This window comes from Sinocyclocheilus rhinocerous, unplaced genomic scaffold, assembly GCF_001515625.1.
Source record: "Sinocyclocheilus rhinocerous isolate Xijiao unplaced genomic scaffold, SAMN03320098_v1.1 scaffold110, whole genome shotgun sequence".
Taxonomy (NCBI): Eukaryota; Metazoa; Chordata; class Actinopteri; order Cypriniformes; family Cyprinidae; genus Sinocyclocheilus; species Sinocyclocheilus rhinocerous.
In genome coordinates this window covers 926,860-952,884 of record NW_015639867.1, presented here as the reverse complement: position 1 = coordinate 952,884, position 26,025 = coordinate 926,860, and the positions used below count along the sequence as shown (strand labels likewise).

Sequence of the window (26,025 nt, the reverse complement as noted above, 5' to 3'; positions counted from 1 at the left end):
TTTACTCAAATGAAACGGTCAAATGCTCATGACCAGAGCAGTTCTGGAGATGTTGTTCTTGTATTTATGTCCTCATTAGTGAGATGGCAGAAGTTAATATCACCGGAAGCGTCACGCGCACTTCAGTACGAGTAGTAACCAAAACTGCGTGTCTGCACCATTCATTAACACACAGAATTCATATTTAAATAGTCGTTTTGCGGCTTAATATTTACAAATACTAGTGGGAGTGGGAGAGTGCTCACTTGTGTGTGCGCATCGGGGCAGAACTCCGCTGTGCGCGATACAGAGAGTGCGACCATGTAAGGTAGAGACAGAAATGACATGCCGTCGTGTAAATAAATAACATAAGGCTATTTAGTTTGTTTAATAAAAGAACAAGGTATAGACCTGTTCTATAGGAAAGGTAACTTTAAATGACTTCTGTTGTGATCTGGTGCTATAGAGAAAATAAAATTAACGTGACCTTCAAGGGGGGCGGGGTTCACTCCGAGCAGAATCAATATTTTATTGTTTCTGTTCCTGAGTTCCTCTGTATTATTACCGTTCCGAAACCGGTTCGAGAGGAAAAAATACCGGTTAATAACATTATTTTTTTTAATTCCTTTGCCTATAATAATAATAATAATAATAATAGTAATAATAAAAAAGTACAGCGTTTTCTTTACTCAAAAAGAAAAGAAAAAAAAAAACAGGAAGAGATCTGGTATCTTAACCCGCTGTGCTTAGTCACAGCCAATACAGAATAATATTTTCTAGATTTTGGCCAAATGTAGGCTACTAAACAAAATAAAAAATCTATTAACGCTTTAAAGACATTAAAGTATTTTTAAAGATATTTAAAAATGATCTCTTTGGATTTGAGACGTCTGTCTTTGCAACTTTACAGATCTTCTTTATGCACCAAGAGCTTGTAACACTCCAAAGAGAAAGGACAACTTGAAATCGCATCATATGACCCCTTTAAGGCTATGCGTTTAGGCTATAAAAACATCAATCCAAAAACAAATTAATTTAAGGTAAAACTGATGCCTACCTCTCTCATTTGGCATTAATCCAAATGTTTCCATATTCGCAACGTATCTGGATGCTAAAATAGTATTTATTAGGCTATAGGCTTTGTACTTTCATCGACGTAAAACAGCATCCTTCACATCGGCTATATCAGCACAGTGAGGCAGTGGTCACGCTGAATGCAACAGATTGAACAACAGAGCAGTGTTACTTTTTATACGTTTCTAACTGTAGGCTATTTTATTTTGATAATGAACAGGTTGCAATGTCGCAAAAATATGTTGTGTCTGTGTGTGCTTGAGGTGCCGGCGCGATATGGTCATATCAACGCTGGTTGGTTATAGAAGCAAGATGTCATACAAAACTGTCAAGCTTTTGCAAAATAAATAAAACTGTAAAGCTTTTGCAAAATAAAGAAAACTACTTTCTGCTGTCTCGTTTTCCTTTCCGAGAACTTTGGAACACGTCACAATGAAACGTAACTCAGCACATTTTTTTCTTTCATTTTGTTAATCTGCCAATGATTTAAGTGAAATATATTTTGTGTATATGCCTATATATTCCTTTTTATGTAAGCCTGTAGTTTTATTCTGTTTTCTCCGTTCACAGAAGCGCTGCAGGTGCATGTGATCTGTTGAATCCATCTTACACTATCCTCGGATAAACTCTAACGTCGGTGCATTGCCATTATAGTGACTTACCTATGATGAGTTCACAGCTGAGTGCGTTCATTTCACTCGTTGGAAGCGTCAGCCTCACATTTGCAATTTTGCATAGACCGTAGTACTGGAATTCGTGATTGGTTGACAGCAAATTTCAAATATTAAATGGAATGATAAAATAACGTTATGCCATTTCAAATTTTCGATTCTGTTCGGAATTATACAATTTGATTCCATTTCTGTTTCTGTTCCAATCAAAATTCCATTCGTTTCCGGATTTCGTTTTCGTTCCTTGAATCGGTTCAGAGCCCTTTTTGAGTGCTAACAAATCATTTAATGAGAGTTTTGAAAAATAAATATACTAAAACGTATTTGAAATACATTTATTTCTTGCTAAGTATACTACAAATACATTTACATATTTATGTACTTAATAAAAATACCCTGCAATTGTACCTTTAGTGTACTTAAACTTAAAGTCTGCTAAATTGAAACAACTGATTTTGTGCTTAATGCACTTTAATTGTGTGGAAGTAGTGCTGAAGTCCAACTAAAGATATATTAAAGTATATTTGATTCTGATAAAGTGGAACTATTGCAAGTATACTTTAGATATCGTGCATTTAAAGACTGATATTATTCAACGATAATACAGTCCTCATAAATAGTGACATTAAAGCACATTTTAGGGTTAATATTTAGAAAAGTGCATTGTGCACAAGTAGTACTCTAAATAAAGTTTAATTATATTGTTTATATCTGCAAGTCTCGAGGGATATGTCGGTAAATATGATACAGTAATATATTTAAATTATACTTAGTATGATATAAATGTGTTTTAAATATATAACTTTTTTTTTTTACTAGGGCATATTTTAAACTGATTTATTTAATAAATGTAATGCCTTTTTTGCTTCTAAAAATCTGTTTCAGTCTGAGATACCTTTTATAACATTCACCTTTAAAATCTCATGTTATTGACTCTATAGTGAAATTAGTGACAAAATAAAAAGTACATTAAAATCATTGCAATATTAACATTAAAAATGGCAAATAAAAGTGCAACTGTTTTCATTGATTTCTTCAGGCAGACATTTTTAATTTTTAAAATTAGTATATCACCCAGCCCTAATATTCACAGAGTTAATTTAAAAAAATCTATTCACAGACCCTCATGAAAAGACCACAGAGGCGCTCCTCACTTGTACTGTGTGATTAAATTTCATGAATATGTAGAGCGTTTGTGTTTCTTCGACTCTGCTTGTGTAAAGTATTTTTAGAGCACTGCTAAAGTGGAAGCTCTGCTGGTGTCTCTCTCTGCCTGGCTGTTCTTGAAGATAAGCATTTCCACCACATCTCACTCTGTGCAAAAGAGGCCTTGCTGGGCTCTCATTAATAGTGGATACAAATTAAATTCATGCCATGCATTTAATTGATTGAGAAATGTCCTTGTCATGAAAGCTCACAGTGGCATTCAGTAGCGTGAAGGTGCTTCATCATTGCACACATTTGTTGTTCTTTCCTTGGCCCAGATGACTTGTTAAGCCTTCCAGAATGTTTCTTTTTGCTTGTGTGTTTAGCAAAGCTACAGTATAAAGTCAACTGCGTGATGATTAAATTCATATTCCCTTTAATAGATAGTATTCCATTAGAACATGCAATTAAAGCTCTTTTCTAATGAACCAATATTAACTGGCTTGCATGAAAGATGACATTTATGTGAATGTAGATACAACACATGCAAGTCAGCATTCATTTTCTATTAAGGCTAATTAAACCGCCGCTATCATTGCATGGGCATGTGCATTCATCCAATAAATCAGTATTAGTGACCATTATGTTGATAAATGCAAAGTCCTATGCTCACCATTGTTTCTGTTTGAATAGGGTGAAAGATAACCAGTGCACTTAAAGGAATATTCTGTGTATATGCGAAAAAAAAGAAAAAGAAAGAGAAAATAAAGCTCAATCGGCAGTGTAATTTATTTCTCTGATGGCAGAGCTGAATTTTCAGCAGCCATTACTCCAGTCTTCAGTGTCACTGATTTGCTGCTCAAGAAGCATTTCTTAATACTATCATTGTTGAAAACAGTTGTGCTGCAGTTGTTTGTAATTTATTTATTTATTTTGTGAAAACAGTGATGCATTTTTATCAGGTTATTTTAATAAATAAAAGTTCAAAAGGCCAGCTTATCAGATTTGTTTGATATAGATGTGAATTTTGATCAATTTAATATGTCCATGATGAATATAAGTTTTCATTTCTTTCAGAAACAAAAAATCTTGCTGAACCCAATGTTTTGAACTGTATTTCTGCTTTTAAGTCCTCCAAAAATTGTCCCCATTTACTTACATATTTAATATATATTTTTTTTATTTTATTCCTTTTATATATATATATGTTACGGAAGAGGTCTGACACAACCCGCTCCTGAGGGCCGAAAACCCCGACGTCGTGGTGGTCTACCTCTGCCCCGAGGTGCTGGCTGATCCGGATGGGCAGCATGGAATTCCGAGGGTGTCTGAGGTGTGTGCTTTTATGCAGGCTGGTTAATGAGGTGCTTGATTAGTGACAGGTGCTGGTGCTCAGAACTCAGGTGAGAGGGATCGTTGTGATTGGGTGGTGGCGGAGCCTGGCCGATCTGTTACAATATAAACACATATTTACTTTTTTTGTGGTAATCAACAATACGCCACAAATGTTGTCAATTGAGCTAAGTTTCTGCCATCATTTGCAGGTCAATATCACTGTGCGGTGCCTTTTGGTGTCCTGTACATAAATTACTAATTTGCCATGATAACTTAACATAAAAATGACTATGAAAGGGTGTGTTATATCAGGCTAAGTTGTTATATTCATTCCAAAAGCATATATCAGGCTAAGTTGTTATATTCATTCCAAAAGCATTACTTGGCTCTTTAGATAAATTTTCTAGATTTGTTTTAGTTTTGTGTAAGAGGATGCGTGTAATTTTGCTATGTCCCATGCACTGCTCATTAAATTTGAATGTATGAATATGTTAGTCTTAAGGTTATCTATAAGGCAGTGTGCTCCAAAACAGTGACAAAATTCGCATTTAGAAGATATAAGCATTCAAAGCTTGCAGTTCGTCACTTCCGCCAAAACGGCTCAACGATTTTTTTTTTTGACGTCACATCGTACTTCAGCTTCTCATCAAACTTTCTGTCCAATCAAATGCTCTCTAGAATCCGAAACGCCCGCCCCCTACACTATAAAATAGACGCTGAAGCCTCGGCTGAAATCGGTCACTTGTTCACAGAATTAGTATTTTCTGTACAGTGAATGGCACGTAGTGCACTATATAGGGGACAGGGAATGATTCAAACAGTGTAAATATGCTTTCCATTGAGAAAAAAAAAAAGTCTGGTTTTGCGCTATGTCATGCTAACCACCGCACACATTCTGCTCCGGTCCAGAGACACGTTAGCACGGAGCGGATCACATGCACGAGTCGGCGCAGACCACAAAATGTATCGGAGCTATTTGAATTCTACACAGAATGCTATATTTTATAGCAATATGGATGAGATTGTGGCTGGCATACCTTGTCAAATGCGGCTTTACGCAGCTCAACGGCTCTGAACGGCTCTAGCCCAAGCTGTGATATAAACAAATGCTATTGGCTATTTTAAAAAGGGGCGGTATGATATGTCCCGCCCTGTCTTCCTGTTTCAGTTAAAATGACGTCAACACATAGAGTAACATGTTTGCGTGTTTCTAAGCATTTCAGGGGACCTTTAACAAACACACAAAACACTTTGATATTCAGCATAATACAATGCCACAGATCACTATTTTCCAAAGACACAAAATTAGATCAATTAACCTCAAAACTGTGTTGACTGATTCCCCAGTGTTGACATTCAGATGAAATGACAAAATTAAAAAAAGCCATTCATCAAATGTGCTGAGATGAGATTTTGTGCCATCAATGGTCAAGAGAAACAAAATATGGTGGCATGGTCATCTTACTCTGTAAAGATAAGAGGCATATGCTTATAGGTCCATCTTAAAGTTATAATAAAGAATTACAACTGACAGACTGCAATCTTTTATGTGTAAATTGTAGTCATCCGAACCAATGAACAGCTATTATTCACCGTGGTACAGCAAAGACCATATTCGCCTATAAAGGTCTCATCCTGTACCAGCCTAACCCATTCATTGCAGCCATAGGCTTCCCGCTTGTTTATGATTAATGTTATAATAAAATCAAAAAAAAAAAAAAAACTCTGAAGTGTACTTTTAATGTCACATCTAATTAATGAAGATAGAGGAAGACATTAACTATTTGCATTTAATCACACAAGACCTGACACCTTCAAATGCTGATGAATGTAATGGGGATCCTCTTTTTGCACTGCATTTTCAAGGAACTAATTGAAGGAAGTTTGAGCCGCACTCAGGCCCTGTGAGAATAGCATAAACATCCTCTGGCTGAAGACACTAATGGGATGCAGTTCTAACTACCGGGTCAAAAGGTTCAGATTTGTTTTTCCTTCTAGTTTTGAGAGATGCTAAATTTACTTGCAGTTTGCAGGGAAATCTATCATCAGAAAAAGACAGTGTTGGAGCAGTGTGTAACGGAAGAGGTCTGACACAACAGGTTAGTATATATAAAACTGGTTTATTTGGTCACAGAGAGTACTGGGGTAGGGTCCAGAGGAGGTGATGGTGAATGAATAGTTCGAAGGATATGATGAGTGGGGGAATCCGAGTCTTTGGCTTTACAGGAGCTGGTGTGTAGGCAGGAGGAGCACACACCTCAGCGATCCGTGAACAAGGAGGAACAGGAGACACTTGGAGACGAGGAGACACTAGGAGGAACACAGGAGGTAAGTAATGCAAGAAGTATTCAAAGGAATTCAGTAGCAAAGTCATTAAGTCCTCTACGTGTAAACGAGACCGGACAGTGAGGGTGTCTGAGGTGTGTGCTTTTATGCAGGCTGGTTAATGAGGTGCTTGATTAGTGACAGGTGCTGGTGCTCAGAACTGGGATCGTTGTGATCGTTGTGATTGGGTGGTGGCGGAGCCTGGCCGATCTGTTACAATATAAACACATATTTGTGGTAATCGTGGTAATCAACAATACGCCACAAATGTTGTCAATTGAGCTAAGTTTCTGCCATCATTTGCAGGTCAATATCACTGTGCGGTGCCTTTTGGTGTCCTGTACATAAATTACTAATTTGCCATGATAACTTAACATAAAAATGACTATGAAAGGGTGTGTTATATCAGGCTAAGTTGTTATATTCATTCCAAAAGCATTACTTGGCTCTTTAGATAAATTTTCTAGATTTGTTTTAGTTTTGTGTAAGAGGATGCGTGTAATTTTGCTATGTCCCATGCACTGCTCATTAAATTTGAATGAGAGTAGAATATAGTCAAATCATAAAATTTAAAAAAATTACTCAATTTGAGTGTATCGATCATTTGGTAATAAAAAAAAATATATTTTTATTTAATAAAAAAGACCGCGAAATATTTGGCATGCTAAATATCTGGAGCTGTCGGCGATTCACAATTACGTTGTGTGAAATGATTTCTGACTGAAAAGGTCATATTTTGTCATGCTTTGTGTGTTCTGTTTTATGTGTCCACCCCATCGCGTGCTGGTCCACCCTGTCATCTTGATATTTTAAAATAATATTTTAAATAATAATTCAATCATATCTATATAATCCAATGTGTTCAATAGCTAGGTATGGGGGCAATAGCAAAAACTGCATCCAAATATCACAGTTTTCTCCAAATAAGAAAAATACATGTACGAATTGTATGAGTTTCTTTAAAAACTCATGGTTTACATAAAATCTTTTATGTATTTATAATTTGAAAGCTAACAAATAACCCTGTTTAAGAAAGAGACATCATACCTTTCAGAAAATATAATTTGCATCTTAATATTGCAATGAAAACATATTTAACAGTAAAATATACACTCACTGGCCACTTTATTAGGTACACCTTGCTAGTACCGGGTTGGACCCCCTTTTGCCTTCAAAACTGCCTTAAGCTCGGTTTGACCTTCAGCAAGTCGTCTTCACCACATCTAGATGCCTAAATGCATTGAGTTGCTGCCATGTGATTGGCTGATTAGCAATTTGTGTTACCAAGCAATTGAACAGGTGTACCTAATAAAGTGGCCGGTGAGTGTATATCCATGACAGGATGGACATATCTTATGGTTTATGCTTCGAATAATGGCCCATAATTATCAAAATATTATTACAAATGACATATTACAAAATGTGTGGGTATTGTGAGGGTTGAAAGGCACTCTATGGTGATATTGACACTTACTCACATTTCTTTCTTTCTTTCTTTCTTTCTTTGACATGGATATTTATTTTGGATTACCATCACTGTAAACTTACATTGAACCTGAAATTTGTTACAGAAACAAATTTACTGTCCACCTTCTGTGAGCACAGTGTTGGAAGTGTGAAAAATCACATGCGACTAAGAGAACTCAAAAGCCTCTAATTTGTGTTTTTACCTGCTGGAAGCTACATTTGTGGTAATTACTGACCAGCCTCCATGTGCCCTTTTAAAGAGCACAGATGACACAATTAGTATGGCGTGAAGATTGCCTGGCTGCTCCTGGACACAAGTACACGCACACACACACACACACACACACACACACACACACGCCTACAGACACAGAGACAAAAAAGGCCTGCAGTTTTGCTGGCACACCTTGACAGTGAATGATTACTATGCTCTGTGTTTTGTGAATGACGACGAACAACTCCTGCAAGCCAAATGCGTTCCCCTCCAAGATAACGTCCTTGAGCTCCTCCACAAAGTGATGTGAAGAAACGAATGATAAAAACTTTGCAGTAACAAGCTGTTCAGATAGCACCCTTTTCTGACATGCGATTTGAAAAGCAGACAGTGGGATACTGGGCACTTTGCTAGCCAAGCCTCTTAAAGTCTTCTGCTTAGACAGTGTAATTATTACAATCACCTCACCTCTTTTTGAGAGCAGACACCTGCATGCCGTGAACCACTTCACGAAGCAACTTGGGATGTTACTTAAAGAGAGAGAGTGCTCTTATCTCTGATCTGTCAATGCTTTAGTGAGTACACCCAGCATGCATTGCTCCAAAAACAGCACAAAGTGCAGGTGAATTTTTTAAAATATGCAGGTAATTTAGGTGTGCATTCACCTATCGTGTTATTTGCTTTGAAAACAATAATAAAGTGTAGAGGTCTGTTCCTTTTCACATACTTTACCTCTGTACAATTTTATGCCATTTTTGTAGAACAAGGAGTTTGAGTAATGTGTTCACACTGAACAATGTAATAAGACAGTGTATCCAGAAAAAGCACTTGTTCAGTTGACAGAGTTGGCATTTTAGGCACTCATGCACTTCATGTAACAGTACGGGAGGGGTTATCTAGCCATGATGGTGGATTGACCAAAAATCGTCAAGATGGCGGATGTGGTGACTGCTGAAATTTCTCAGTGGGTGATAAGGCTGGTCCTCTGGGTGTTGGTGGTCCACTGATTAATGCGAAGACAGGTCAGGTGACCATGAGGAGAAGAGATAAGACCTGTCCGGATGCCCTTGGACATTTTGCTGCCTTGGTGAGGCTTCTGTGGAGGGCAAAATGACAGAATCTCTCTGGAGTCACTGTAGATGTGAATGATTGCAGCAAAAAGAGACAGTGATGTGCTCTTTGTCATTGCCAGTTTGCCATGATGTTTGAAGCAAGAATCAATCCTCTTGTTGGCCGCCTCATGGAGACTGTCGATAGTCACCTATTATCAGGCCGTGTGGTGATTGACAAAAAAAACAGTGGCACCTTCAGTCTGTGGAGAAGACAACACCTTACAAATCTAAGTTGAATGCTTTCACATTCTTTTTAAATATGTGTATAATGTGCAATATGTAAAAGCCCATTCTTTAGGTATACAGCATATTTTATACTGTAAATATTGTCTTTGAAAGTCTCTTATGCTCACGAAGGTTGCATTTATTTTTTTATCAAAAATACAGTAAAAACAGTAATATTGTGAAATATTATTCAATTTAAAATAACTGTTTTCTATTTTAATGCATTTTAAAATATTTATAAAATATATATTTGTGGAAACTGTGATAGATTTATTTTCAGGATTCTTTGATGAATGAAAAGTTCAAAAGAACAACATTTATTTGAAACAGGAAGCTTTTCTAACATTATGAATGTCTTTATTGTCACTTTTGATCAATTTAATGCATCCTTGCTCAATAGAAGTATTTCTTTCTTTTTCTTTCTTTCTTTCTTTCTTTCTAAAAAAGAAGAGAAGAGAAGACCAGTGTCATACTGAAAGCCAATAAATGTTTCTATGTAGTAAAAAATTGCATTAGTGTTCCATTTTAAAATGATATAACTCTTCAAAAATTCATATACTGTGTGGCTGAGTGTATAGTGTTAATGCACTGTATATAGTACATGATTTAGTGCACTACATTTGTAATTTGTTTCTCCGGTAGGGACCACTTAATTCACTATTTAATTGCATGTGTTAGCTATTAGCTAAAAGCCATTACAACTAGCAAGTGGTGGGGTAAATCACCCCAAAATACAGGGATTATCTAAGCAATAAATGAATCAAGGTGAAGAGAAAATCCATTGTCTAATAGCTTTTGCTGCACATGAGGCAACTAATGTACCCTAAGCTGGTTGGGCTCAAGATCAGCCTCGGGGATCAATGTTCTTAAGCCCAATCAAAGCAATTCCATCACATTATTTGGCTAGACTAATTGCTCAGACTAAAAAAGTGCAAAGTTTAGGCCTAATAAGATTGACCCGTAGAATAAATGTGTTCCCTTACTTTAAAGATTATGCTGACTTCTCTTATCCAGGGGTGATTGTTAAATGAACATTTCCTGTGCATCCACTTCTAATCGCCATTGCCATAAAATCATTGCTTGTGTGTATTTCACAAGAAAACTGCTGTTTCCCCAGTGTCTTTGATTTAAAGGCACAGATTTCTGGATCAGCCAGTGTGTTTCACACATTATCGCAGTTTGTCACGTATTGTGCAAGTCTTTGCTACCCATTAGAGAAAGTCCAGCCTCCAGTCTTGTCAGTGGGTGTCTGGGTGATCAGTGCACTGGTCCTCTGGGTGTTGGTGGTCTGCTGACTGAGTCTCGGTCTTCCTAGATGGGCCAGGAGACCACAAGAAGAACAGATAAGATCTGCCTAGATGCCCTTGGACATTTTGCTGCCTTGGTGATGCTTCTGCAGAGTGCAAAATGGCAGAATCTCTTTGGAGAAGCTGTAGACGCGATTGATCGGAGTGGGCAAAAGAGACAGTGATGTACTCTTTGTCACTGCCACTCCCCCACGGCGTGAAAGTTTAAAGCAAGAATCAATCCTCTCGCTGGCAGCCTCATGGTGGCTGTTGATAGTCATAAGTGGCTGACCTTCCCATCAAAGTTTGTGCCCCTCATCAGGCTCACGTACTCTGGCAGATATTGCTTGGAAAGCTGCATATATCAATCCTGTGCTAACACAGCCAGTGCAGAGAGAGGGATTGTCATGGTGACAGGGCTTTGAGGGTTTTTCACAAGAGCTGAAGTGTTAATAAATCTAATAACACCACCGTCAGTGGCAGATGTTCAACAGAAGTTAGCATTTAAATGCAAAAACATTATTTTTTAAGCTCCGCTATGCGCTGAAAATACACTGAGTTAAAAGTCATAATCATCCGTATCAACATTCCCCAGTTTGCACAATGCAGACGTTACTGTAAGTAGCAGATTGTATTGTTTCATATCTTCCCCAACAGATATTATGCTCTTCATTTACAGTGCTCTGCACTCAGTCGTGCATAAGGACAGTAATTGGTCTTGTAGCTACTTCAGAGGCTTTTCTACTTAAAAGTATGATGCTCAGAACTGGTCCCTGCTGAGAAAATGGTTATCTCTCGTTCCCACTTCACCACTAAGAGTCTGTCTCCCTTTTCCTCAGGCTCTACACCACTGATCACAACCACAACCTCTCTCTTTAGATATGGTATGTACTACATGGAGCGAACATCATCCTTGAAGCCATGAGCTACATTTCAAGCTACACTGTGAAAAGTAAAAAATACTGCAGTTGTGAAAGAAATTAAATTTGAGTGAGTCATCAGATTTTTGCAAACTGATTTGTTTCTACTCACAAATTCATTCAGGAATCAAACAAGTAAGCATTCACAATTTTTGTTGGCAGAGCAAAAATACACACAGTAGCTGACAATATTGTATCTAAAATGTACTTTACATAGTATTCACACTATTAACTAGTTGCTTATTTGCATGCCTATTAATAACATATTGGCTGTTTATTATTACTTATAAAGCACATATTCTGCATGACCATATTCTACATCCCTAATCCTACCGAATACTTAAACTTAACAGCTACCTTGCTGACTATTAATAAGCAGTAATTAGGAGTTTATTGATGCAAAAGTCGTAGTTAATGTTTTGTTAAAAGCGAGAATTGGACCTTAAAATAAAGTTTTAACGTTAAAGTTAAAGTTCAAACTTATTGTGACACTCTCCAATAAAATCAATATTACACTTCCAAACCAGCATCCAAAACAAATATTTGTTGTATTCTGGGTAAACTTTAGTGGTCACTGACTTTAGTGGCCTGATGAAATTTGATTTGGATAAAATGTAACCCAAGTTAATTAAGGGCACTGAATCAGTAGAGGTCATGACACAATTGGTTGAGTAGGCAATAGCCATAATGTGCCCTTCAAATGACTAGCTTCAAATATATCAGCTTTATTTTTGGGTAAGCCCACACCTTGCTCATTTTGAACTTTAAAACCTTCATTAAACACAGATTTGTGGGTTGCACTACATTAAAAGATTAACTTTTCTCTGTCTCTTTTCCCACCAAAATCAGCCTGGCTCCTTGACAGGCAAAGCCTTTTTATAATGAGATACATCTACGCCCCACTCTGTTCAATCAGTCTTCTCAGGTAGTCCATTTCCTTGGCTGTGGGAGGTTGTGAAATATTCAGGAGCATGCATCAGTACTCCTATTATTGAAATCAGCAGCTACTCTTTTTAAAAGGTGTAGCCATTAATCAGTCATTACCGGAACATTGGCTTTATTATTTGCTTCATTACCAAAGCTCTACCTCTGGCAACCACCATTCTGTGTGCATGAGTGGAATCTAATGCAGCAACTAGCGCCATTTTTCCATCATTATGTGAGTGCTAGAGGTCTATTGTTGGAGATTACTGATAATGTTTTCAGCCTTCAACCTTACAGCCTTCTATTGTATACAGCCTTTCAGGATTAATTAATTGTGTCGCCATGCTTGTGTCTGAAAGGCATGTGAATGAAAGGCTTAAGACTTCAGGTGAACCTAATGAAAGTTTTGCACAGCATTTCTAGTATGTAAGCATTCATAAAGGTGCTAAGCTTCAATTATATCTCAAGGCGACTCTACATTTCTAATGACCAGCACTGAAGGGATAAGAGAATTCATAGAGATCTAACAGGCCGATAACCAATCCACGACTGTCCCAGCATGATGACTTTTTATCAGCCAGATTTAGAGAGACCCCCTAACAAGATTCATTGCTTTTCTTTTGCAGAATTAGGAAGAGTTATCTGCAAGAGCGGTCAACTGGAGGGAGACCTTTGCAATTATCATATCGTTGTCAGATATCGATTTCACCTCCATCTTAAAGAAGGGGTATCAAAAGAACATCCAACACCAAACAAAAAAGAATTTCTCATAATCATTCGTCGCATCGCCTTGCTCGGCTGAGAAATGGGTGGAAATTATTTTCCATTTAGGGCAATTGTGCTGCTGCTCAATACAAAGCCATTATTGTCCTCAAGATATAGAGTAACATCTCTGTAGAGGAGCAGCCGCCATCACGTGGGAGTGTAAAAGCAGCTGTGATGGATGTTGTTTAAATGTAATGACTGAACTTGCAGTCAGCACAGTAGAGGAGGAGAAGGTAGAGACCATTGTGTGTGGTGCTTATTGGCTTCTGTTTTCACTTGGCATAGTCAACTGAAATCGAGATGGGAAATAAACTGCCTTGCCAAGCCCTGAAAGAAACTCGCAAACTGAATATCGCTATGAAAAAATAAGACTCTCTTGACTTGGCCAAATGCAGCTGCGGCCGGCACGGTTATTTATTTGGCCGTAAATCAATGTACCACGATGCCACCGGCACAATTTTGGTGGTGGATTTGAAAAATGGCAGCTATTATCATTACTATTTGAGCACAATCAGCCTCATGTCTCCAAGCTGATTAGGAGTTATCCTGAATGGCTCTGATTGTGTAATGATCAGCTAATTACAAAGAGCACAGTCCCATGCTGTGGTGAATTCAGCCTAGCTGCTAATGCCAGTCTGGCAGAGTGAATAATGCAACACCCCATAAGAGTCTCGCTCATAATAGTGCTACAGTAATGGTATTAGAGCACATAGCAATTGATGTTTGTTTGTTTTTTCTCATGTGTTCTTTTCTGTGGATGAAATGTTCGCCTTGAATATCTCTTTGTAAATATTGCATCATATATCAGTCACCAATGTGTATTTACACACAGTTGGTAAGCGATCTGTGCAGCTGTGATGCATATTGCCAATGAATAATAGAAAACAGCAAAGCAGAGTGCCATGGCTGTAGCTCCAATCGTTTTTATTATACCTAAGCATGAGCTACTGCAATTAACAAGAGTAAAAGCACAATCATCTCCTTAACTAGCATATGAGGAGGACTTTGAGGAAGTATTTATTTTATGTAATATATCTCCTTGTAGAAAAATACTGGCAAACAATCAATGCAAATATACTGTAAAGTTCTCTAAAGCATGTTGGGAAGATACAGTGAGATCCAAAAGTCATAGGATTTAAAAGTTCATTTAAACCTGGAAATAAAAAGCAAAGAACAAAACTTTTTTTTTTTAAAATTTAAAAAGAGAGAAGTGTTATAATATTATTATCATGAAGTTATATATTTACAATTATTTGCTATTTCTAGGTCACTTATTAATAAGCCAATTTATGGTGTTTGTTAACCACTTTTTAACTCCAGTGTTGCTGTGAAAATACTAAGAAGTTCTAAAATTCATTTAAAAATTCCAATTCAGTCATTATTTTTAACACTATAAATGTCTTTATTGACACGTTTGACCAATTTAGTGCATCCTTTTTGAGTAAATTAGTATTAATATTATAAAGAATATTTGTTTCTTGTAATATAGAATATATACATTTTCTATATAATATTATAAAGAATATTTATTTCTTCCAAGAAATGAATGAATGAATGAATGAATGAATGAATGAAAAGAACAAAATTACCAACCTTTACAAGCTGTGGAACTATGGTGTGTACGCACGCGCATGTGTGTGAAAAGGTTAAATTGTTCACTTTTACAAAAATTGGAAATCTTTAGAAGCATTAGAAACATTTTCAATAATGGTCTCTGAATTTTGGTCCCCACTATAAATCAATAGGACATGCCTGGTGTTGTAGTTGCAACATAGTTGTCAAAGCAGAGTTCAGTCCAGTGTCCCTTTGGCTGTTGTGACAGTGATAAGCACTTTGTTCCAGCATTTGGAGACAAAAATAGGGAAACTCACAGACCAAGGCTGACCAGCGTGACTCTTCTAGAGTGAGGGCTTTGCAACCAACCAAATGTAACAGAGCAGAACAGCACTAGAATAGGTGGACACCACATCAGGCGATTCCATTAGCTGCATTGCACACGAATCAGAGCCTTGAATCTAATTCCATCTGCCACAGAAGAACAGTGTGCATCAAGAAACCATGTGACCCTGCAAATGTCCTCCTGTAACATGTCATAATGTGAACTCCGAGGCAGCTAGTGAGAGCAAGACTGAGGTATTGTGAGGCCATGGTGCGTAGTGGTTTGAAACAGACAGGCTGGACTAGTGCAGCTTGCGCCTCGGCACTGAGACTGATGAACGTGCCGTTCTACCGAGATGGGCCCATTTATTACCGTCTGACATGACAAATCATTGCACAAGGATACAGGGCCAGTTTGTGCACTCTGCCACCCCACCACTACAAAGTCATTGGTAATTCTAATGGCCAGTATGTGCAAATGTGACATTTCTTTTATGGTCATGCAAGTATCTTCTTTTTTGCAGACGATTTTGCACCATTACGTTTAAAAGGAAGAGTTTTGTTTATGCATAATATTCAGGAAGGCATCCTACCATTCCTCAATGACTGAATGTGCATTTGATCCACTCCAGTCAGGCTGCATAATATAGGGAAAAAGGGACATGGAGAACCACAACTGAATACAAAAAGACACACTTTGTACTTGAATGAGATCCTTACATGTCACACATATGCATTTCAAAAAAAGCCTGATTTCTTTTGAAATGTATATGCGTATGTATATGTAGGAACATACCTGCAGTACACGACAGTCCTGTTTTTCATCCTCATACTAATACGCACCTCTTAGAAATATCCTCTCCACGTACGGGCATTTGATCTGATGGGTTTTTTCATACTTGTTCCCTGCCGCTTTGAGCTTTGATGTCCGTTTTCATTAAACAGATTGTGTTTCTTTTCTCATAGAGCGAGCTCGTGCTTAACAGGGCGTGCTTCACATGCAAAGAGTTGGGTCACTGGTGAAGCATGTCTGCACAGTTTTTTAGAGCGATTTAGACTGGGTTTTGTCGTTGAGAAATGACGGTGTACTTACAAGTACAGCTAATTGTATTTTCAATTAATTCCTTCGGCAAAAGATGGTAATGATAAAAGCGGAGGTGACTTTTGGCACTACTCAACTGTGACTTTGTTAATTAGATTTGAGTCATGAGCAAAGCCCAGCAAATCCTCTTGTTTTTAAAGACGCTGTGTAATGAATGCAAATTTCACTTGTTTTCTGTCTTTCGTCAGTTGTTTTTTATACACTACATGGCCGAAAGTATGTGGACACCCCCTTTTAATTAATGAGTTGTACTATTTCAGCAGGTATATAAAATCAAGCATACATCCATGCAATCTGCTTATACAAACAATTTTCATATAGTGGGTCATATCTTTTCTGTTCCAGCATGACAATATGCCAGTGCGCAAAATGTGGTTCATAAAGAAGTGCTTTACTGAGTTTGGCATAGAAGAACTTGACTTTGGTTGGATATGTCAAATAATTGAGTTTTCTATTGAGTTATTGCAAACTGCATGCAGTAGTATTTCAGGCACAAATAGACAAAGAAGTGAACAGAATTCAGTGTTCACGTGCATCTGCGTGGCTCTCACCGAGTCTACACTGGATGCAGCGTGGCGCGACAAATCGCCGACAGTAAACTGATTCCTCATTCTCTTTATGACGTACTGACACAAAGTTCAAATGATATGCAACGGTCACTTTGTCGCGTCCAGTGTAGACAGACTTTGGGGCCGTTAACATGTCGCACCTAAAAACGTGTGGGAAAACGCCAGTCGCGCCTCTCCACGACGACGCGGAAGTTTCAACAAAGGATAAATGGATTTCACCGTGTCTGTGAGTGAGAAAAGAAAACAATCAGTATGAATATAACGATCAGTATACTAAACATTGCACATCCTGCGATGTGACTATCGCGGATGCGCACACCGTGATATCGATGCTGAAACGATATATCGTGCAGCCCTAATGCAGTAACATAAAGCTTGAATTTGTGTGTGTTGAGTCACACTCAAATTCACACACTCTTTTAAGTGAATCAGCATACAACACAACCAGTGTAGTCATATTGTTAACACTTTACAGTAAGGTTCTTTTTGATAATATTAGTTACTGAAATTAGTTGGTAACACTTTAGTATAGGGACCAATTCTCATTATTAACTAGTTGCTTGTTAGCATGCTTATTATTAACATATTGTCTGTTTATTAGTACTTACAAAGCATGTATTCTGCATGACCTTATTCTATATCCCTAATCCTACCCAATACCTAAACTTAACAACTACTTACTAACTATTAATAAGCAGCAAATTAGGAGTTTATTGAGGCAAAAGTTGTAGTTAATGGTTTATTAATAGTGAGAATTGGACCTTAAAATAAAGTGTGACCACATTAGGTAACAATTAAACATATTTCTAAAGCATTCATTAATCTTACTTAATGGTATTTTTCATCATTTACTACTACACTATTAAAATAAATGTTTTTTTTTATTTACCTGAGCTGACATGAACTAACTACAGTTGCATTTTATTAACTAACGTTAACAACAGATTAATAGTACTGCCACAAATGCGCTGCTTATTGTTAGTTAATGCATTAACTAATGTTAACTAATTGTAAAGTGTTACCATCCCATTCATAAACAAATGGCTTTTATCAGCTGGTCCTTTTAAAAATGTATAATTTCTGATAATTATACACATTTCTATATGAACAGTTTTTCAGTTATGAAATTATGGTAACACTTTAAAATAGGGAACACATATTAACTATTAACTACAACTTTTCCCTCAATAAACTCCCAATTTGCAGCCTATTAATAGTTAGTAAGGTAGTTGTTAGGTTTAGGTATGGGGTAAGATTAAGGGATCTAAATATTCTCACACAAATTAAGGCATTAATATGTGGTTTATAAATACTAATAAACAGCCAATATGCTAGTAATATGCATGCTAATAAGCAACTAGCTAATAGCAAGAATAGGTCCTTGAAATAAAGTGTTACCGAAATGATTTCATAACCAAAATGGACATAACTGAAATATGCTTATTTGAATCAAAACTGACTCAAATAGGCTTAATGCCAAATGTTGCATGAACAAACTTGAAAACAGTCTCATCACATCCGTTTGTTGAAGAAAGTGTTTACAGCAGTATGAATTGATGGTAGTATATATGTACTTTAAAGGTAATCAGCTATAGCCTACCTAGCTCTTTTTATTGTATGCATTTTATTCAGTTTTAATATCTAAATGTTAGTGAGAAGAAGAAAAATAACAAACCTTTAGATATCTGCATATGCGATGGACAGCGGTTATGCCCATCTTTTGGTAGCTCCTTTGAAGGCATCTTGAGTAAAACAGCTCTATGTTTAATGAAGCATATACCAGAAGTAAAGAGACCTGTTTTACAGAATACATAAATTTGTTGTGTATAACCTGCAGTGCAACTCTATAGTGTATCTATAGCTGTTAGATCTGCAGCTAGCTAAGAGAGGAGATGTAGAGAGGAGAAAAACAGCCTTGCGAGTAAGGATAAAATCTACTCTGCGCAGCTCAAACAGACAGGAGGAGTCACCCATGAGAATCTCCCTCTGTACAAACATGCTGAAGCTCAGCACAAAAGAAGAGTGTTTTCTGCTTACTAACCCTGATGGGAGGAAGTCAGTCTCTGGACCTTTTCAAGCAGGGCACGGTGGTCCACTAATGCTTAGCTGAACATTTGTCTGGCGGGCCGATGTATTATTCATCTGGACGGGTTTGCAGCTGGATTAGTCCCTGCCATGGCCTGTTTTCTCTCTGTCCGCAGTGATGTGCTGATGGCTTAATGATGCGACAGGTCTCTGGGAGGTGGCGGATGCATCTGGCGGCCGCTGACACCTGCCAAAAAGAGAATCTCCTGATGGGAAGAGAGCAGCTGCACAGCAGGTGCAGGCTAATAAAACACTGCTCTTTACTGGCTTCTGATTGGCCGGCACATGACAGAGGTGACGGGGAAGCAGCTCTTTGTTTAAGCTTAATCACCAGACAGGATGCTGAGGAGAACAAACTGATGTGTTTAACTCGTCTTCCTGTCACACACCTACATTTGACTGATAATGCCAATGAATGTGGATATTTTATCAGTGACATGCTTTTGTTTGCGTCATGCATTTTTAATTCAGATGATGCTTAGGGGCAAATTGCACTGCATATCACCCTTCAGTTTGTAAAACTCTAGGGCGTTGTCTACATTTTAAAGACAAAAATATTTGTGCTTATAATCGCTGATGGTCTCCATGGATGTGTCTGCCAAATAATAGTTCACTGAGTCAGTGAACTGCAAGAGCAGCAAATATGCCCACCTGGAGCAGTAAAATATTCATGTCATACCTGGTGTAATGTGGCATCACTAATGCAGCATGATGGCAGATGGAATTTTATTGGGTTGGGTGGCAGCACTACAGAGAGGCCTGTCATATTTAATGGCAGACAGTCCTTGTGACAGTTCACATTAGCTGCTGCGGATGCTGAAAATTTTATATGTTTTATATTCCCTTAAGTCAGGCTTTACATGAAATTATACTGTAAAATGAGGTCAAGGCTACAAAAAAGGGCTCTAGAGTTCAGCTAAACTGTAGTGGAGGCTTTTAACCAGGGCTCTGAACCGATTCAAGGAACAAAAACGAAAACCGTAAACGAACTAAATTTTGACTGGAACAGGACCGGAAACAGAAACAAAATCAAATTTTATAGTTCCGAAAAGAATCGGAAATTTGAAATGGCCATTAACCGGTTAATAACGTTATTTTATCGTTCCATTTAATATTTGAAATTTGCTGTCAACCAATCACAAATTCAAGTAGTACAGTCTATGCAAAATTGCAAATGTGAGGCTGACGCATCCAACGAGTGAAATGCCAAATAATATGCGAAATTAATATGTGAAATGCTCAGCTGTGAACTCATCATAGGTAAGTCGCAATGGCAATGCATTAGAGTTTATCCGAGGATAGTTCAAGATGGATTCAACAGATCACATGCACCTGCAGCGCTTCTGTGAATGGAGAAAACAGAATAAAACTATAGGCTTACATAAAAAGGAATATATAGGCATATACACGAAATATATTTCAGATAAATCATTGAAAGATTAACAAAATGAAAGAAAATTCATCATTGTGACGCGTTCCCGGAAAGGAAAATGAGACGGCAAAAAGTAGTTTTCTTTAGTTTGCAAAAGCTTGACAGTTTTGAATGATGTCTTGCCTGTATCTGTATAACCAACCAGCTTTGATATGATCATATCGCGCCGGCGCCTCACGCACACACAGACACAACATATTTATGCGACATTGCAGCCTGTTCATTATCAAAATAAAATACAGTTAAAAGAAACAAATAAAAAGTAACACTGGTCTGTTGTTCAATCTGTTGAATTCAGCGAGCACCGCCTCACTGTGATGATATAGCCGATGTGAAGGATGATGTTTTACGTCGATGAAAGAACAAAGACTAGCCTATAATAAATAATATTTTAGCATCCAGATCGCGAATAAGTAAACATTTAGATTCGTGCCGAATGAGAGAGGTAGGCATCAGTTTCATTAATTTGTTTTTGGATTGACGTTTTTATAGCCTAAACGCATAGCCTTAACTTTAGAGGATTTGTTATGGAGAGAAACTAATAACTGTGTTTATAATGTTTGTAACCATTTAGCATTTTAGCCTACATTATTTCTGAATGTAACAATAAAATGTGACGTGAGCCTATATGCGACTTGTTTTTTTTTTCACTCTCAAAACACAATCTTATACAAGTAGCCTATAGCGTTTTTTAACAATGCAGCAAACATTTTTAAATATCTTAAAAAATACTTTAATGTCTTTAAAGCGTTAATAGATTTTTCTTTTGTTTAGTAGCCTACATTTGGCCAAAATCTAGAAAAGATTATGCTGTATTGGCTGTGAGTGATAAGCATACCAGATACCAGGTCTCCTCCCGTTTTTTTTTTTTCCTTTTTCTTTTTGAATAAAGAAAATGCTGTACTTTATAATTATTATTATTATTATAAGCAAAGAATATATATATATATATATATATATATATATATAATAACGTTATTAATATGCAGAGGAATGCAGGAACAGAAACGTTAAAATATTGATTCTGCCGAAGTTACGGATCTGACTTGCCGACAAGGCAATCGGAGTGAACCGATTGAATTTATTATTATTTATTTTTTTCAAGCCCTGCTTTTAACATACAAATACAGATATGTACACAGAAATCAAAGATAAGGCAAAACGAGATGAGACGTCATTAACATTCGTTTGAGAATGTGTGTGATTTTCAAGATTATACCTTTGTTCATAGTTTAAGACACTTTTAAGCTCTTTGGAGTCATGATTTTATGCAGTCGAGTTCTATCATAATCTGTTTTGTGGGGCGGGGAATTTGGAAATCGTTTTGAAATCTAGTGCCATCCTCTCTTTACCAGCGGTTCTCAGCGTTTTTGATTCAAAGGCCCTAATATAAAGTGGGACCCTATTTTCCAATAAAAGCAATAGCTATGTAGGGGTGGGAAAATTATCTTAGTTTGCATCTTGATTTATTTATTTATTTATTTTTTATTTTTTGGTCACACTTTCCAATTCTTGCTATTAACAAACCATTAAATATGACTTTTGCCTCAATTAACTCTCAACTAATTTGCTGCTTATTAATATTTATTTAGGTATTTGCTAAGTTTAGGTATTGGGTAGGTTTATGGATGTAGAATATGGTCATGCAGAATATGTGCTTTATAATTAGTAATAAACAGCCAATATGTTAATAATAGGCATGCTAATAACCAACTAGTTAATAGTGAGAATTGGTCCCTATACTAAAGTGTTACGATTTTATTTTATTTTATTGTTTTTTATTATGAATTATTATTATTTTATTATTTTTATTCAGCAAACCAGTGACTCACTGTGATTAAAACTCAAATGCTCTGGAACCTCCTGTTCCTAGTTCTCTCTCTTTTTCTCATTTCGATTCATTTCAGATCTGCCCTCTGCCATTTATAGAAAACCACAGTCATGGAAACAGCCATTTAATTTCGGTGCATTTGATGCACAATAACTATTACGATAAACATGGTGGGAAATGACAGAAACACACCCAGCTCTCAATCATCTCCAGCATGTTTTTTTTTTCTTGTCTTCACTCAGAGAGATTTCATAGCTTGTTCAGCTCAGTAGAAGCAGGACTGAACAGTCCCTGTAATTTTCATCAAGCAAACAAAGGAAAGCAATGGTATAAATCCGTGAAATCTGCAAGACGTTTTCTCCATTTAACGCTTTGTTTTACCCAAGCTCGCAATGACCATCTATTAAATGCTGGAAAAGCTGCCTTTGACCGTCATCCGTTTTGAAGTCCCTTTGAGTGGAAATACCTGATCTTTTGTCTGCGCTTTCCTTCCCCACTGATTCGTCGACTAAAAGCTATCTGACTGCTTTCTGAAGAACTTTCCTCAAATATGCAGAAGAAACTCACTGTTACCATAGTAGCGTATTATGATATTCAGAAAGAACAACTAACCATTTGGGATGCTAAAATTAGGCCAAAGTGTGTGCATGCAGGCGTGTGTTTTTTTTCTCCCTTCTGTGTGTTTTTTTCATTGACTGCAGAATGATAATAAGATTCACTGTCTCTAACTAGACAGAGCAATTAAATTAACTGGAGAAGAAAGCTTCTCTACACCCTTATGCTCTGCACAATTGTTTTCCCGCTAATTAGATGGAAAACTTTCTAGACTAGTGAAAATAAATTTGTGGTAAGTTTGTTTTATTGTGCTGTTTTATTTTTTCCCAAGTAGTCCAAGTAGGTTTTTTTTCTAAACACATATAAAGAATGCACACTTAGTGCCCTTAACAAGTACACTAAGCTTTGATCTTATGCAGTCAGTGGCACATACAGACATTGCTCAGTAGGTTAAAAACAATGCTTCAAAACAATTACGTAGTAGTCTATTTTTATATGTTCATTTTGACCTAGAAGATAGATTTAGCAGTCATAATCAAGTCTTCCTTAAAGGGATACTTCACCCAAAAATGAAAGATGCGTCATCATTTTCCTGTGTAGTTTCAAACCTCTCTGACTATTTCTTATCCAGAAAACAAAAGAAGGTATTTTGAAGAACTATCGGTATATTGAAAGTCAATCAAGTCTGACAAACAAAATGCATAACTTGCAATTTTCATTAAAGACTGGCAATTTTCTTTTTGATTATATAATAATGACAGTGTATCCACGCACCATGTGAGACATGCCCCATTGGCAATTGTGATGCCTCATTACTGGATTTATCTTGGCTCAGGATTCTTTTTTTGAAGGTTGTTGGGTCAGAACCGCTTTATAGCTACTGATTGATTACCAATTAAGGTTAAGACCAACAGACCAATTAGACATACAGAGATTAATAAAAAAAAATAGAAATAGTACCATTTTCACAAGTGGTCTCAAACGTTATAAAAAATATTTAAAATTGAAACAATGGTCAAAATTCGACAAGACTTGTTAAGACTTTGTGCATTATAGCACCATATGGAGTATAGAAATTACTTACTGTTTGAGTATTCTTTGTTCTTGATCAGTCTTGCGCAATCTTGATTCCTATTACTTTATCATAAATATTTAACCATTTCTCCTCATACACTATACACTCAAAAAAAAAATTCCGTAAAAAACGGAAAAAGTACTGGCAGCTCATTACCCGGACTTTGTATCGTAATTAAAAAATAAAAAAATTCTGTTAATTGAAGGTCTGCCCACAGGATTTTTTCTGTTTTAATGGTGCATCTATATATATGGAAAAAAAAAAACGTATAAAGCAAATAAATCCAGCACAATATAAGAACTGAACATGGTTTATTTTTACGTCATGTAAACATTCTTAAAAATGCATTCAATGGCTTTTGTTTGCCTTAAATTGGTTAGGACAAAACGATTTCATCAATCAATTACTCAGTCAAATCAATTCATTTAACAATGTGTCAAACACTGAAAAATGCCTGTATTGTGGAAGACAATTTAGCTTTAAACAGTAACAGACAGAATTAGAAAAAGAAAACATGAGCACTCGTACAATACTGGTGTTGCACCAAACAGTGGTCACAAAATTTAAACTTTAAAATCTGAAACAGTCAAGATTCAAAAATTTCTTTCCTATAAGACAACAAAATATTGTTTATAGGGATAGTTCACACAACAATGTGAATTCTGTCATCAATTACTCATCTTCATACCATTCCAAACCCATACGACTTTCATTCATCTTCAGAACACAAATGAAGAGTATTTTTAATTAAATCTGGGTGCTTTCTGTCCCTCTATTGATAGCATATACGCAACTACCACTTTCAAGGTCCAGAAAGGTATAAAGACATCAATAAAGTATGTGACTCCAGTGGCCTAACATAAATTTTAAGAAGTGATGCAAATTATTTGTGTGGAAGAAAACAAAACAAATTATGTCTTTTTTCTCACAATATGAAGATCTCAGAAACATTCACAATGAATACATGTTGAGTTGACATGAGAGCAGATCCCCGATCAGAGTCATGCTGTCCTTTTTGCAGCAAAAAAAAAAAAAGAAAAAAAAAGAGGGTTGGAGCGAAGGCTGTCTCCCTCCACCCTCAAAGTCTATTTCGCTGCAATCGCTGCTAACCACGTCCCCGTAGAAGGGAAGTCGCTTGGGAAACATGACCTGGTCATCAGGTTCCTTAAGGAGGTAAATCCTCTACGGCCCCCCTCTATACCCTCTTGGACATTTAAAGACACGAAACGATCGGTCTGTGCAAAAAACTGAACAGTATTTATATAGTTTTTTACCTCTGATTCACGCAATGTCCGAACTGTTTGAACTGTCCTGAGCGTGTTCACGTCTTCTTCTTCAGCCTGCCCGTGACGCGTCTTCTTCTTCTTGCTTTACGGCAGATCGCAGACTTATACGTGCATTACCGCCACCTATCTGGGGTAAGCAGATAAACATCAAATTTTCATTTTTGGGTGAACTATCCCTTTAATTTGTGGTTACCATGGCTACAAGAACCATGATTTTTTTCAACTAAATAAACAGCAACACAACCAAATGCTTTGTAATACTCCCGTCTTTACGGTCAATTATTTTAGACTGTGTTGTTTACGAGGTCACTCGCCAACAACGGTCATTTTGGCATAATGTCGTGTGCATTTGTCCATTACAGTGCGAAAGAGAACTCAATGCGCTGCTGGCGCGCTGTCTGATGTCTGATTCGTCGGATGCCCGTGTTCACTCAGCCGCTTCACAGACAGCCTGCTAGTAACGTTACCAAATTTATTTCTCTTTTGCATGTTATGGCCCTTGTGTGTGTAAAACAAGACAATAAAAGGTCTAAACTTACCTCATTTGGCAGAAAAGGTGATAGTGTTATCCTTGAAGAATTTGCGATGCCAGATCTTCACTTAGTTGTATCTTCATCTCTTTTAAATTAAGAAAGATGTAAATGGTCTCTCCTTTTCTCGACAATTCCTCTGCCAGCTTTTGTTGAAGGCATTAAACTAACGTTACGTTAGTACTGTGCTTCAGATTTATCACAACTGCTTCTCTTCAGTAATGACAGATGCTTGAAAC

At 37.0% G+C, this 26,025-nt stretch overlaps 2 protein-coding genes across 2 annotated transcripts in view; both read left to right on the top strand.

Annotated features, from left to right (window-relative positions):
- The window catches only part of LOC107752232 (polypeptide N-acetylgalactosaminyltransferase-like 6), an 83,518-nt gene extending 73,959 nt beyond the window's left edge, over positions 1 to 9,559 (top strand). The window contains exons 7-8 of the mRNA XM_016568149.1: positions 9,177 to 9,298; positions 9,404 to 9,559. Of these exons, the coding sequence (XP_016423635.1) occupies positions 9,177 to 9,298; positions 9,404 to 9,559 (278 nt within the window). The remainder of the gene's footprint in view (positions 1 to 9,176; positions 9,299 to 9,403) is intronic.
- LOC107752230 (polypeptide N-acetylgalactosaminyltransferase-like 6) overlaps positions 1 to 26,025 on the top strand; it is a 159,633-nt gene that overhangs the window by 4,451 nt on the left and 129,157 nt on the right. The gene's annotated exons all lie outside the window — the stretch shown is intronic.